The following is a 15,820-nucleotide window of genomic DNA, read 5'->3' as shown; positions in this document are numbered from 1 at the left end:
TTCAGCCTAGAATCATAGAATCATAGAGTTGGAAGGGACCAAAGGTCATCAAGTCCAACCCCCTGCACAATGCAGGAAATTCACAACTACCTCCCCCCACACCTAGTGACCAGAAGATGGCCAAGATGCCCTCCCTCTCATCATCTGCCCAAGGTCACAGAATCAGCATTGCTGACAGATGGCCATCTAACCTCTTCTTAAAAACCTCCAGGGAAGGAGAGCTTACCACCTCCTGAGGAAGCCTGTTCCACTGAGGAACTGCTCTAACTGTTAGAAAATTCTTCCTAATATCTAGACGGAAACTCTTTTGATTTAATTTCAACCCGTTGGTTCTGATCCGACCTTCTTGGGCATCAGAAAACAACTCGGCACCATCCTCAATATGACAGCCCCTCAAGTACTTGAACATGGTTATCATATCCCCTCTCAGTCTTCTCCTCTTCAGGCTAAACATACCCAGCTCCTTCAACCTTTCCTCATAGGACTTGGTCTCCAGACCCCTCACCATCTTTGTTGCCCTCCTCTGGACACGTTCCAGCTTGTCTACATCTCTTTTAAATTGTGGTGCCCAAAACTGAACACAGTACTCTAGTTGAGGTCTAACCAGAGCTGAGTAAAGCGATACCATCACCTCGCGTGATCTGGACACTATACTTCTGTTGATGCAGCCCAAGACTGCATTTAACTTTTTAGCTACAGCATCACACTGTTGACTCATGTTCAGTGTTTGGTCTACTAAGACCCCAAGATCCTTTTCACACACACTACTGCTCAGACAAGCCTTGTCAACATATGTCAAAGTTATGCCTAGTCTGCAGTTTGCTAAACACATCATACTGATCAGAGTGACAGCTAAGTCATGTGATGATGCTGGTCTGATCCAGTCTGTACAGCCAGGAATGGGGATTTCCAGAATGACTCATCTCAGGTGAACTGTGATTGGTCATAAATGTGTATATAAGTCTGTGAAGTGAATGTAAGTTACCTCTTGCCTGAAATATACGTGCTGGCAGAGCATGCTGATGCTCAGAGCTGTGAATGTTAACAGCCAAAGGACTCTGTGTAGATATTGTAAATAAACTGTACATAGCAGAACTGCGTGGTGTGAAGTTGCTACCAGGTAAACTCCTGAAGTCCAGACAAGCTGTGCGCGACAAGCCTCCCCCATCCTATGATTATGCATTTGATTTTTTCTACTTAAATGCAGAAATGCAGAGCCTATTTTAGGCTAAGTTCCTGTAAAACACTCACATGTCACATAGGTACTATAATATACAGAAAAGAAACTGGGTGTCTCCACTGCTTTGGATGTTATAGAAAAGGCCTAATTAGAATGCTACAGTAACAGAGGACACGAGGGAAGAATGAACAGTGCAGACATTTTATATGTAAAATGGCTAACGCTTATAATGTTCCAGGATGGGTTACAACCCAGCGTTTGGTTCTCTGTCATCTGTTGCCGGTATGGAAATAATTTCTGGTTTACTGTAAGAAGGAAATTCAGGATTACTTTTATTGCAGCATAGGTTGATTGTGGTATACATTCATCTTGGAAAGTTATTTATTGCATTTACTGTTTGATACAATTGTTAACAGTAAAAGCAAGAAACTAAATGTAAACCAGAAACAAGACAGATTTTAAAGAAACAGCCAATCTCAGCCTCAGGGCTCTATTTGGATGGAACAAGCCCTGGTGCATTCCCCTGCTTACAATTCCAAAGCCTAGTTTTAATCTTGGTATGGAGGCAAAAGAACAAACCACGGTTTGTTAATTTGTTTAACCAGGATGTCGTAACAACTGTAGTTTTTGGGAAACCAGACACAATTTCTGATGGTGTGTCATGCACAAAAAGAAGGGGTATGCACCAGCACATGGGTTTCTCATGGCAATAAACAAAGGTCTGGTGTTACATCTGAATGCAGCCCATGTATTGGGGGGGAGGAGCTTCTGTTAAGAAGCTAGAGCTGTAACAGCTCAGAGAGAGAGAAACTTGCCTGCCACACAGATTACAGATAATTTTATAAGGTTTCCAGGCAACCAATACATTTTTGCATTCAGGATGGAAGATGCAGTACATTGAAAAATGAAATCTGCCGCAGGCATGCTCTTGGAACCAGTTTGTACAATCAACAGACTCCAGCAGGAGAGGGCTTCTTCGTAGACTGCACCGCTTCAAGTGGCTGGATGATAGTGAAAGTTTAAATTCTCCCCATGAAATTAGCTTCCCTTCACTTAAAACAGCAGCATCTCAGGCAAACAGGTAGGCTCAACTCTTCTTCCAAAGTGGAAGGGAGCATTCAAACATGCAATTCACTACCTGTGCAATCCTTTGGAAGACGTGCACATTCAAGGTCTTTATCGCTCACTCTTTTGCAAAATCTGAACAATTCATGACTCAGACCGATGAGACACAGAAAACTGCAGGTTTGTACAGCCTCAATCAACCTTAGGTGTATTAAGGGAAGGGGGTTAACCTTCTATTTGAAACTAGTTCATATGCTCTCTTGTGTGTGTGTGTAAAGTGCCATCAAGTCGCAGTCGACTTATGGCGACCCCTTTCGGGGTTTTCATACAAGAGACTAACTGAGTTAGTTTGCCAGTGCCTTCCTCTGCACAGCAACCCTGGCATTCCTTGGTGGTCTCCCATCCAAATACTAACCAGGGCTGACCCTGCTTAGCTTCTGAGATCTGAAGAGATCAGGCTAGCCTGGGCCATCCATATGCTCTCTTACTATCATTTTAAAGGAAAGTATGAGGTTTCATTTTTTTAAATGTTAATAGCAGAATAGGAGAAAGCAGGTTTCCTATATTCAAAACCAACTGGAGGTGGAAGGGTTAAACCCCCTCTCCCTCCCCTGCATGCCACTGAGGCAAATTGAGCCTGCACAGGCATGCAGGAAAGGGGCCGTGGCTCAGTGGCAGAGCATCTGCTTTGCATGAACAAGGTCTCAAGTTCAATTTCCAGTTGGATCAAGCAGCAGGTGATGTGAAAGACCTCGACTTAAGAGCCACTGCCAGTCAGAGTAGTCAGTACTGAGCTTGGCAGACCAAAGGTTTGGCAGCTTCATGTGTGTGGATTAAGATGTGCCAAGTCTGAGATATTTTTTTTAAAAGCTCAGTCACTGGCACATTCTCTGCTAAGGATGAAAATGCTATTCAAATGTTATTCCGTTCGAGGGAAATTCCACACCTTGAATGTTTCCCAAGAAACATTTTTTTACCTTTATGCAGAACCAGACGGAGAAGGGAAAAGTCACCAGGGTCAAAACGAAGGAAAAGATGACTAGCAGCCATCCGCACATCCCAAGGCCATGGTCAGAACCTTCTGGAGAAGACAGACACAGAAATTGGGAAGATCAGTGGAACTCCTTTTAAATTTAACATATAGAAGTAAACGCACAAAAACCGAGTTCTCTTCAACAAGGAATAACTAGAGTTCTGAGACTGTACAAGTTTAGCTAATATATTGGTTTACTTGGCATAATTGCTCCTGACCATAATGGAGAAGATTGATGAATTAAACTGGGCAGGGCTTAGCCCCTCATCCCAGGATATCCAACATCCTATGGCTTCTCTGATCTTGCAAAGTGGTGCTCAGTTGCTTCCAAGCTTAGCTTTACATAGGTAAGGACTAGAAACTTCTCTTTCATTTTGTATGTTTTTGAGCTTAAAGAAAGTTTAACAATATGAATTCTGGGAAGTTGACTGTTTGCATATGAGTAAGACAATCTCTCCAGAGCAAAAAGTTTATTTTGTTTTCAACTTGGCTGACATGGCACTAAGGCTCAGAGGACAAGTTGTGATGCAGGAGGGGCTGACAAATTTGTCCCCCAACAGGGAACAGGTCTTCCAGTAGTGCAGGGCATCCCCAACTGGGGGAAACGTTTTCTTCCTCTCTGATGCTACTACAAAACCAGAGACTGAAAGAAACATAGAGCTGGGAAGGACCTCAAGGGTCATCTAGTCCAACCCCCTGCACAATGCCAAGAACCCTCCAGGATCCCTTGCCCAATCTGACCTGGAAGAAAATTCCTTCCCGACCCCAAAGTGGCGATCAGCATTAACCTGGGCATGAAAGAAAGGGTCTCAAGAGCCGAACACTGACTCATCCCTTCCTGCCCTCCCTCTCAGGCTCTGTCTAAGTTCACAGAATCAGCCCTGCTATCAAATGACCATCTAGCCTCCGCTTTAAAACCTCCAAAGGGGGGGCCCACCACCTCCCGAGGAAGCCTGTTCCACTGAGGAACCGCACCAACTGTCAGAAAGGGCTTCCTAATATTTAGCCAAAAACTCTTTTGATTTAATTTCAACCCATTGGTTCTGCTCAGGAATGCAATAACGTTGACGGGCAACTTCTTTCCAGTGTATTCACTTAAGACGTTTTCGTACAAATACTTGGTGGGGGGGGGGGACATATCAATACAGCAATAAAATAAAAATTTAGAACAATAAAGTGCAAAAAAGAAAGAAAAGAACATATAAGTCATCAAGCTGTCTTATCAAAAATCAACCACCCTGGACAACAGCAACCAATAACAGCTTATGAAACCACCTTGTCATACAGCAAGCACAACCAAAAGGAATCCACAGAAATCACTGCCACAAGATGTAAAAGAAGAAGAAGACTTGGTTTTTTTATGCCAATTTTCTCTACCTTTTGGTCTGGCCCTTCATGGGTCCTGGCAGATCTCTAGCTCAGAAGGATCTAAGACTGGCAATCCGCCCCCTCCCGCGGACAGGAATAGCCTCTATTCAAGGCGGATGTGAGTTTGTTTTGCGAGAAAAGGAACCTTTTTTCCCCCTTGCGGAAGAGTTGTTAGCTATGGAGCTGCTAGGACCACCCAAGAAACCGTGTTAACCCTTTCTCACCCGGGCCGTGGAGAAACGTATTCCCTCTGTACTACAAGAGGGCTAGGGGCAGAAGTGGCGACAATGGAGGGGTTAAAGGGGGAAGGGCCAGAATGCGTGGGGCGGGGGGAGTTCTTAGCCAGTGTGTCCTCATTTCATCCCTGCAGGCGGAGGTAGCAGGAGCCGGCTGTAGAATCCGGCCCCGACCATGCAGAGCAGGAGCAACGTCGGCGTGCGGCTGGACGGCTATGCCCGGCTGGTGCAACAGATCATTCTGTGCCACCAGGTGGGCGAGTGCGCCACCGGTTGGATGCCTGCCTGCTTGCCCACGCGGGGGGTCATCGGGGCAGCTGCCTGCTTGGGGCTTGGTCGGCTAATTTTTAAGTTGATAATTTTGTATGGCCCGCGAATGATGTTATAAATATCCAAATGGACCTTGGCGGAATAAAGGTTCCCCACCCCTGTTTTAAGTAGAATAAACTGGCTTACAATCTCCTTCCCTTCCCCACAACAGACACCCTGGGAGGTAGGTGGGGCTGAGAGAGTTCTAAGAGAACTGTGACTAGCCTAAAGTCATCCGGCTGGCTTCACGTGTAGGAGCAGGGAAAACAACCTGGCTCACCAGATTCAAGTCCACCGCTCATGTGGAGGAGTGGGGAATCAAACCCGGTTCTCCAGTCCACCTCTCCTAATCACTACACCACGCTGATATCATGTAGTGGTGGCTGCTCACTTTAAAAGGGGATGAGACATGTTCATGGAAGACAGGTTTGTCAGTGGCTATCAGCCATGATGGCCTCTGAGCTCAGAAGCAAGTTACCACAAAATATCAGTTGCTGGAGGGCCAACAAGAGGCAGATTTGGCCCCTCTGCCCCTGCTGGGCATTGGGCTAGCCTCTGTGAATATAAGAACATAGGAAAAGCCACGCTGGGTCAGACCGAGGCCCATCAAGTCCAGCAGTCTGTTCACACAGTGGCCAACCAGGTGCCTCCAGGAAGCCCCCAAACAAGACGACTGCAGCAGCATTGTCCTGCCTGGGTTCCAAAGCACCTAATATAATGGGCATGCTCCTCTGATCCTGGAGAGAATAGGTATGCACCGTGACTAGTAGCCATATTGATTAGTAGCCATGGATAGCCCTCTCCTCCATGTCCACTCCCCTCTTAAAGCCTTCTAGTATTGTGAGAGAGGGAGAAAAGCTTCTCCCTGTCCACTCTCTCCATACCATGCATAATTTTATAGACCTCGATCATGTCTCCCCTTAATCACCTTCTTTCCAAGCTAAACAGCCCTAAGCCCTAAGCGTTTAGCCTGTGTGGGGCACTGGCATGGGTATACCGCTGATCAGATTCTGCAGGGCTGCCCCCAGTTGCGGCCTGATTTAAGCTGCTGCTGCAATACTCTTAACACCGTACTTTTTTCACTTTATTGTTTTTTTTTTAAAGAGAAGGAACTAGGAAAGAGGCAGCAGGAAAGGAGGGGGAATGAGAAACTCAGGGCGGGTGTACTGTTAAATTTTTTAAAAGCACAGCCCTATCTGCATGTTTGGGACTGACAGGGTAATAATTTGACAACTGCAGTAGGAGGTAAAATAGAAAGAGTGCATGCCGATTGCTAGATTTCGTTCACATTAAGACTCAAATGATTTATCCCGTTTTCATTCCGCCCTTCCTTTCATTCCGCCCTTCCCTGAATCCAGAGTTCCTCCCTCACATTTATCCTCACAACAGTCCTGTGAGGTAGTTTAACCTGGAAAAAGAATGACCGAATCAAGGTCCTTATCAAGCATGAATAGATAAGAGCCATGGGGGAAAGAGGATTTGAACCCAGTTCTCCTTAAACCTACTAAGCTTTACCAACATGGTATTTCAAAGGGAAACCCCAGGAGATGCACAAATGCACCAAAATATTGTGGGGAAACACGAAAAAAACTGCTTCCCAAAGGTACTGAACTCAGGGCAGATAACCTGAGCGGAAACGGCCCTAGTGAGCTCATGAAAAAGGAGAGATTTGAATCAGGGACTTTATTCATGGACCACAGGGAACCAGGAGCTTGATTTGCAGACTAGACCTGTTCTATGTTTAATTTTAGCCGGTGGCAAGTCTCTTAAATCCTGCCCCACCCCAAATTACTATTAATCCGTGGAATCTGTGTGAAAGATTCCCCTGTGGCATGCAGAGGCAACCCATTCGACAAAAAAAGAAGAAGCAATTCAAATAACTGTAACAGAGTTCCAACAGAAAGCAATAATAACGCAGAGGTCAAGCCAAGGAAACCCTCCCAAACCAAATAACTGGAGTATGAGCTCACTCCCAGAAATGTACACACAGGACTCCGAAGGGGAACTTCAGGCGCCTGCCCCTCCCGCCGTTCCCGGCCTTGGCAACTGTTTTTCCGGAAAGGCCGAGTCAGGAGGAAAGAGCAACAGGAAGAAACAGTGCAAAGCCTGCAAAGGTCCTTGCTCAACCGAACGGAGGCAGTTTGCATCAAGGTTACACCGCACCTAGATGATGCACCCTGGTCCAGATTCCTTACTCCTGCAGCATCTCCAGTACACGCAGGGGAATAGCTGGAGAAAAGATAGTTATCTGTTGTAGGAATGTTCCAAGGGAGCATTCAGGCACAGTGCGTGCAGTCGCTATAGCGCAGGGTCCCCAAAGTGACAAGGGGCAAATCTGGTTGCCTAGAGTAGTGGTTCCCAAACTTTTCAAGCCACCGCCCCCTTGGTTCCACAAACTCAACCCTATCCTATAAAAGGCATTATTCAAAATAGGGGTTTGCACGACTCCCTAAATAGGAGCCCGGTGGCACAGAGTGGTAAGCTGCAGTACTGCAGTCCAAGCTCTGTTCACGACCTGAGTTCGATCCCGACAGAAGTTGGTTTCAGGTAGCTGGCTCAAGGTTGACTCAGCCTTCCATCCCTCCGAGGTCGGTCAAATGAGTACCCGGCTTGCTGGGGGTAAAGAGAAGATGACTGGGGAAGGCACTTGCAAACCACCCCGTAAACAGAGTGTGCCTAGTAAACGTCGGGATGTGATGTCACCCCATGGGTCAGGAATGACCCGGTGCTTGCACAGGGGACCTTTACCTTTACGACTCACTAAAGAAGATCATAACAAATAAAATTTCAAAACAGTAACAATTAATTGCACATCTATTCAAAACCAAATTAAAACTTTTTAGTTGAAATTTATTCAACAAAACTGATGAACTTGATCCAGTGGTACCAGCTCTTCAAAGTCTGGAAAAAAATTCTGATAGTTTCCCCCAAATTTGCCAGCATGGTGCCATAGCCTGATCTATTGTAAATTAGTGAACAACACAGCTGAAGGGGCCCACCTCTAGCGCCCCCACTGCTGCCCCCTTGCCTCTTAGTGCTGCCCTAGGTAATACCACCGCCCCCCAGAGCGTGGTACTGCCAACTTTGGAAACCAATGGCCTAGAGGAAACTGTTCGTCAACAGGTCAACAGCACTGAATTGCCAAGATGCAGCTGGCATGTTCTTCTACCAAAACACGCTTGGTACAGATCCTTCGTATTACTCCGAGGAGAGAAAGGAAAGGAAGATTCCTACTCGGTCTTGCTACTGTTTTTGTTGTTGCAACGGAAAGTGATGTTGCAGAAGTGATTGTCATCCAATTAAGATTACCCCTGGAGAAAGAAAGCTGTTGTTTGGCAAAGAAAGGATTTCTTTAATTGTTTTTCTGGCTGGAGAGAGCGGAGCCGTTTGTAGAATATTAACTGCCCAGGGCTCAAAATCCAAGTGGAAAATGCCAGTACCAGGAGGGCAAAGTTTTGCACTTCAGTTGCATCCAGATCAGGGAAGGGATAACACTCCCAGCCTCACCTAGATAGTATGGCATAGTGGCTACAGTGCCAAACTAGAATCTGGGAGGCCCGGGTGCAAATCCCCACTCTGCCATTACACCTCGTTGGGCGACCTCGGGCCACTCACATGCTCTCAGCCTAATCTACCTCATAAGGTTGTTGTGAGGATAAAATGGAGGAGAATGATGTTTGCTGTTTGGGTCCACATTGGGGAGAAAGGCGAGGTACAAGCAATTCATCCTTGACTCTGACACCAGCCCTGCTCAATACAAAGGATTAGTGCCTTCGCTAATTGGCCACATTAAGTGGTCAAAATGGGGCATGCCAACCCTGCCCTCCCAAATCATGGCATTATATAAGCCCACTAGAATAGATTGCCGGCAGAAAATGTTGATGGAGTCAAACAGCCACTATTTCCAAAGGCACTGAATGCATCTGGAACACAGAACAAAACATCTTGGCCTCTTTTAGCTCTGCAAAAGAAAGGCGGAGGGAGTATGGTAACATCATACGCATTTTAGGGAAGTGCAGCCGGAAGAGCTATTTAAATTCAATCAAACAGCTGGTGCAGCAGCTCCCAAACATAATTTTAGTCTCCTGATTTCAATTAAAAGGAATCTGTTTAATGTAATCTGCATAAATCAAGAGGTATACCGATTTCCCCCCTGGATTGTACCACTTCAGTAAGCAGGCAAGGAGTTGCATGACTGTATACTTGGGAAGGGTGCATGGAGAAAAACCTCCCTGCTGATAGAAAACTAACACGTCAAGAAGAATGTTTCAGCTAGCTTTCTCATGGATGTGCTAACTTTTTATGCCCAGGGAGTTTTTGTTCTCATGGGAAAACATTCATATGTAGAACTATTCCCCAGCCCCTCATTAAAGTGGTACAATCTAAAAAGATCCGTACCCCTTAATTCCTGACCAATGTAAATAAACTGGCAATTTAACTGTGTCAGCCGCTGTCCCACTCCCTCCTGGCACAGCTGCAGGACAAAAGAACGTCACTTAGCTCGCAACACCACTTAAAACACATTGTCAAGGCTACCCCCGATCCCAATGGAATCAGAAGGGTTTCCCCCACCCCCTGGATTTTTTCCAGTTTACTTCTGTCCCTGCCCTGCACGCCCTTTTCCTCCCTAGCCAGAGGACTCACAGCCGGCTGATATCAAAAGCCTTGGAATCACGGCCCAACACTTTGTCGAGAGACACGAATGACCACAAGTGATAAATATGAAACGCAAGACAAGACTTGTGATAATCCTGTCCGGGTGGAGGGGACGAACAGAGCCGGGAGGAGACTTTCAGCCTCTTGGAGGACACAATACACACCTCTCCAAGTGCTGCCACCCAGGGGTCTGATCTACCCTGGAGGCGACAGATGTACCAGAGCCCTGCCGCACCACCTTTTTCCCTGGTCTACCCCTGGGCCAAATGGGCTTACAGCCAGCAGTGGGGCCCGGCTTACCACCTAGGGTGCCTCGCACACAGGGGCACTTTTAGCACCACCAGACCCTTCGGCCCTGTCCCTTCAGGGAGAAGCAAGACACAAAGACACAGGAGGTTTGGCTTAGGGCTGCGACCTTAAGGTGGCACCACTGATTTGCAAAAAAAGGCCTAGAAGAGAGCACACCTGATTCTTGGGGCCCACTGTGCAAAGAGAAGCCAACCGCGGACCCCTAAACAACTGGGGGTTAGGCTGGAGAAAATGCCGGCTGTCCTCCCGTTCTGACATGCCCAGTCTCTTCCCTCTCCAGTATGGATGTTAGAGTCGCTTGCCAAGGAGGAGGAGAAGTTGGTTTTCATATGCTGATGTCCTCTACCTTTTTAAAGGAGAATCAAACCGGTTTACAATCCCCTTCCCTTCCTCTCCCCACAACAGACGCCTTGTGAGGTAGGTGAGACTGAGAGAGCTCGAAGAGAACTGTGACTAGCCCAAGGTCACCCGGCTGGCTTCATGTATAGGAGTGGGGAAACCAACCCGGCTCACCAGATTAGCGTCCACCGCTCATGTGGAGGAGTGGGGGATCAAACCCGGTTCTCCAGATTAGTCTGCCGCTCATGTGGAGGAGTGGGGGATCAAACCCGGTTCTCCAGATTAGTCTGCCGCTCACGTGGAGGAGTGGGGGATCAAACCCGTTCTCCAGATTAGTCTGCTGCTCATGTGGAGGAGTGAGGAATCAAACCCGGTTCACCAGATTAGCGTCTGCCGCTCATGTGGGGGAGTGGGGAATCAAACCCGGTTCTCCAGATTACACTGCTCTTAACCACTACACCACACTGGCTCTCCCAGTAGCCATCTAGTAGTCTTGGGTCATAAATGGGGCAAAGTCAAGGAAGGTCTAGGGAAGCCAAGGCCGAAAGTGGTGCCTTCCTGTTTTCAATGTCTGTCTCCTTGAAAACTATTTGTATCGATAGCATCTTGCAGGCATGCAATTGACACAAGGGAGTCAGACAGCGCAGGTTTGGTTTGGGCAACACCACCTACCTGTATCTCTGTTAGACAGGATGGAATTATGCACTCCATGCTCTTCAGCAATAATTTGTCAGTCTGCATGCTGGAAGCTGACAACCTCACGTTCACACGCCCAGCAGCCAGACCCTTATATATTTATAAATTTATCCCCCGCTTTTCTCTCCAATGGGGGCTCCAAAGGAGCTTCCAACATTGTTCTCTCCGCCTGCATTTTATCCTCATAAACCCCCACCCTGTAAAGTAGGGTAGGCTGAGAGAGTGACAGGCCAAAGTCACCCAGCAAGCTTTCATGACAGTCGGGATTCGAACTCAGCACTCCAACCAGCAACCCACACTGGCTCTCTGACACTGCCTCATGCAAAGAACTGAGAGCGGAAGGATGCTCCATGGTAAGAGCCCACATAATATTTTTCTCTCGGCAAAATACAGAACGCGGCCAAGTTGGGGGGGGTATCCATTTTGTGTTTGTGTGTGCACAAGAAGTCCGTATCGTAATCAAAATATCCATCCCGCTGGTATACATCCTGCCATGTTTCGACACAAACTGGTTAATATCACTCTCGACTGGCATTTAATCTAGCAAGTAGCCACCAGCCAAACATTTTCTTTTTACCATCGACAATGGAGTAAACAAAAAAACGTCCCCCCGGTGCTTTTTCTTACTTGGCATTCACCACTAGAACTCCTCGAGGAGGATTAATTTTTGACAACACACTTCGCTTAGATACACAGGGGAGGGGTGAGTTCTGCTTCGGCGAAGTTTCACATGCCTTATTTTCAACACAAAGTTTAAGTTACAGGAAAGGGGATGAAGGGGGGAGGCGTGGGAAATGGCTAAGAAGTCTGGATGGCTGAACCTCAGAGGAATGTAGCTTTGGAAGCGGCTCAATCATCATCTGGGTGTTCTTTACGCCAAAGCAAGTTCCTAGTCCTTACGATCTCCAAAAACACACAACCCTTCCCCCCCACCTGTAGCCACAGTATTCCAGAATACAGAGAACCTCCACCGAAACCCTAAAATAGGGTTGCCAACTCTCGCTTGGGACATTCTTGGAGATTTGGAGGTGGGACATGGGGAGTGGCGGGGCCTCAGCAGGGTATGATGGCCATAGCGCCATGAGATGAGACGGATTGACTCTATAAAGGAAGCCAGGGCCCTCCATTTGCAAGACCTGAGCAAGGCTGTTAAGGATAGGATGTTTTGGAGGACATTGATTTATAGGGTCGCCATGAGCTAGAAGCGAATTGAGGGAACTTCGCACACACAACGCTCCAAAACAGCCGTTTTCTCCAGGGGAACTGTAGTCTGGAGATCAGTTGTAATTCCAGGAGATCTCCAGACTCCACCTGGAGGCCGGCAACCCTACTTAAAAACCAGATCCGGGCTGAACAGGAGCTGGCCACAACCCATAGACTCCAATTTCTGCTTTCTTGTTTTCCTGCGTGCCCAATTCAGTTTGGGCAAGTGAAACTCCTGTGCCATCCGGAAGGCACCCCCCCCCATAAACAACAGGCCTTGAGCCCTCCGACTATGAGGCTCTGGACCCCTTTCTGCGTACAGAAAACCACCACCATAACCAAAACTGGAGACCCTCTGCGTGTGGCCCCCAACTCCGCTTTCTCTCTTCCTTCCTGAATATCAGCAGCAAACTCAGATTCAGCCTCATCCAGCGTGACACCCCTTGTAATGCTATCTCAAAAACCATTGAGCACCCTTCTGAAACAGAAGCAACAAGCACCTGTCAAATGGTGAACACTCAAGCACACTCTGTGTAGGCTCAGAAGCACCCAGGCTTGATAACTGAGCTTCAAGAAATACAGATTTGGGGAGGGGGGGTCATGATACGGCACAAAGCAACCATTTTTTCAGCAACAGGGAGAGTACGTTTCAAGACTAATGTGCGAAAACACACGGGAGGTTTTCCCTTGGATCGGCCGCTCTCGAGATGCACATTTCCCCCATCCGAATTCTCAAAACTCTGCATGGGGGCTTATTTTTTAGTTTTGAGAATATGGATGGGGGAAATGTGCATCTAGAGAGGGGCAAATCCAAGGCAAAAAACAACAACACCCGATTTATGCATGGGAGGTTTTGCCTTGGATCTGCCGCTCTGTAGATGCACCTTTTCCCCATCCGAATTCTCCAAACTCTGCAAGGGGGCTTATTTTTTAGTTCTGAGAATATGGATGGGGAAAAGGTGCATCTAGAGAGGGGCAACTCCAAGGCAAAAAAAACAAACAAGCAAACCCATTTATGCCTGGGAGGCTTTGCCTTGGATCTGCCGCTTCTCGGTTGAGTTTTGAGAAATCGGATGGGGGAAAAGGCAGAGCAGCCAAATCCAAGGCGCAACCCCCCACGCACAAATGGCCCATCTCTCCCTGCCGATCAAAGCCCACAACTCCCCTCCGGCGGCCAGCACTCAGAGGGCCGGCGAGCGCGAGGCACTCTGCGCGCGCTCAGAGGCACCGCGTGCTTGAGAGCAGCCGAGGTTGAAGCTCGCCTGCGCAGGCAAGGGGGGGGGGTTTCTCCAGCAACAGCCGCGCAACGGAGGGAAACGGACCGCTCGCCCCTTCCCCGGGCTCTCCCCCCACCCCACCCCACCCCCCGACGGCTGGGTCCCCCCAAAGCCGCGCAGGGCAGGGCTGGGCCTCTCACCGCCGAACTTGAGCTCCCGCCTGCCGCGGTCGGCGTGGCCCTTCTCCGCATCCTCCATGTCCACGACGCCCACCGACTTGCCCAGCCTGCCGCCGCCTGCTGCTCCTGCTGCTGCTGCTGCTGCTCCGACGGCGCCACCGACGCAGAGGAGCCGACTGCAGGCGGCGGGGCTCCGGCCGCCCAGCTTGACTCGCCTCGCCCGGCCCCCCAACCAAGCTCGCGCCGCCCACTCCCTCCTGCCCGGGCTGCGCGCGGCGGAGAGGCAGAAGGCGCGCCTCGCCCTTTACGCACGGCAGCTTTTGCCTGGCATCGGCCGCGCTCTAGGTGCGCGTTTTCCCCATCCGCATTCTCCAAACTCTGCCTGGGGGGTTATTTTTTAGTTTTGAGAATATGGATGGGGGAAGTGTGCATCTAGAGAGGGGCAAATCCAAGGCAAAAAAACAAACAAACCCATTTATGCCTGAGAGGTTTTGCCTTGGATCTGCCGCTCTCTAGGTGCGCATTTCCCCCATCTGAATTCTCCAAACTCAACCAAGGCCATTTATGCACTGGAGGTTTTGCCTTGGATCTGCCGCTCTCTAGATGCGCATTTCCCCCATCCAAGTTCTCAACACTCTGCCTGGGGGCTTATTTTTTAGTTTTGAGAATATGGATGGGGGAAGTGTGCATCTAGAGAGGGGCAAATGCAAGGCAAAAAACAAAAACAAAAAAACACCCCGATTTATGCCTGGGAGGTTTTGCCTTGGATCTGCCGCTCTGTAGATGCACCTTTTCCTCATCTGAATTCTCAAAACTCTGCCTGGGGGCTTATTTTTTAGTTTTGAGAATATGGATGGGGGAAGTGTGCATCTAGAGAGGGGCAAATCCAAGGCAAAAAACAACAACAACCCCGATTTATGCCTGGGAGGTTTTGCCTTGGATCTGCCGCTCTCTAGATGCGCATTTTCCCCATCCGAATTCTCCGAACTCAACCAAGGCCATTTATGCACGGGAGGTTTTGCCTTGGATCTGCTGCTCTCTAGATGCGCATTTCCCCCATCCAAGTTCTCAAAACTCAACAATCAGCCCCCCCCACAGAGTTCGGAGAATTCGGATGGGGAAAATGCGCGCCCCAGAGAGCGGCAAATCCAAGGCAAAACCTCCCGTGTGTAAATGGCCCAAGAAGCCCCCAGGCAGAGTTTTGAGAATTCGGAAGGGGAAAATGTGCATCTACAGAGCGGCAGATCCAAGGCAAAACCTCCCAGGCATAAATGGTTTTTTGTTTTTGTTTTTGCCTTGGATTTGCCCCTCTCTAGATGCACACTTTCCCCATCCATATTCTCAAAACTAAAAAATAAGCCCCCTTGCAGAGTTTTGAGAATTCGGATGGGGAAAATGTGCATCTACAGAGAGGCAGATCCAAGGGAAAACCTCCCATGCATAAATGTTTCTGTTTTGTTTTTTGCCTTGGATTTTGCTGCTCTCTAGAGGCACATTTCCCCCAGCCAAATTCTCAAAACTCTGCATGGGGGGCTTCTTGTTGAGTTTTGAGAATTTGGATTGGGAAAATGTGCCTCTAAAGAATGGCAAACCCAAGGCAACCCCCCATGCATAAATGGCTGGAGGGTTTGCGGATCCGGCTGGAACCTCTCTGCGCCTGGCATAGGTGCGTGGCAGGCAGGAACCCAACCGGTGAAAACCTCGGTTGCGCGCGAGGGTGGGTATGCCCTTTGGCATTCCTGCCCCAATGCCATTTTGAAAGAAGGTTGGGCTTGGTTGTTTTTCCCCTCTGCTTTGAGAGGCGCAGGCAAAAATCCAACTGGGAAAGCGCAGGGGAGTTTCACTTGTTGGATTTCTGCTGCCCAATGTTATGCCATGCTTGCTGAACTTCCTACGATAGACACTGACAACACCAGGCTAAAGAATCTAAACAGTTTATAAAGAGACTAACAATCAAAAATTTTGAAACATACATCATTCTATTAAAATCACCTGGATACATACAAAAACTACAGCCCAACCCCACAACA

The 15,820-nt window shown here is 48.3% G+C and overlaps 1 protein-coding gene across 1 annotated transcript in view; it reads right to left on the bottom strand.

Moving 5' to 3' along the window:
- Positions 1-13,869, bottom strand: part of STOM (stomatin) — a 37,934-nt gene extending 24,065 nt beyond the window's left edge. The window contains exon 1 of the mRNA XM_056860141.1: positions 13,753-13,869. Within this exon, the coding sequence (XP_056716119.1) occupies positions 13,753-13,869 (117 nt within the window). The remainder of the gene's footprint in view (positions 1-13,752) is intronic.
- Positions 13,870-15,820: the final 1,951 nt, after the last annotated feature.

This window comes from Euleptes europaea, chromosome 14, assembly GCF_029931775.1.
Source record: "Euleptes europaea isolate rEulEur1 chromosome 14, rEulEur1.hap1, whole genome shotgun sequence".
Classification (NCBI taxonomy): Eukaryota; Metazoa; Chordata; class Lepidosauria; order Squamata; family Sphaerodactylidae; genus Euleptes; species Euleptes europaea.
Note: the sequence above shows the minus strand (reverse complement) of the source record. Positions and strands in the feature narration are given on the sequence as shown.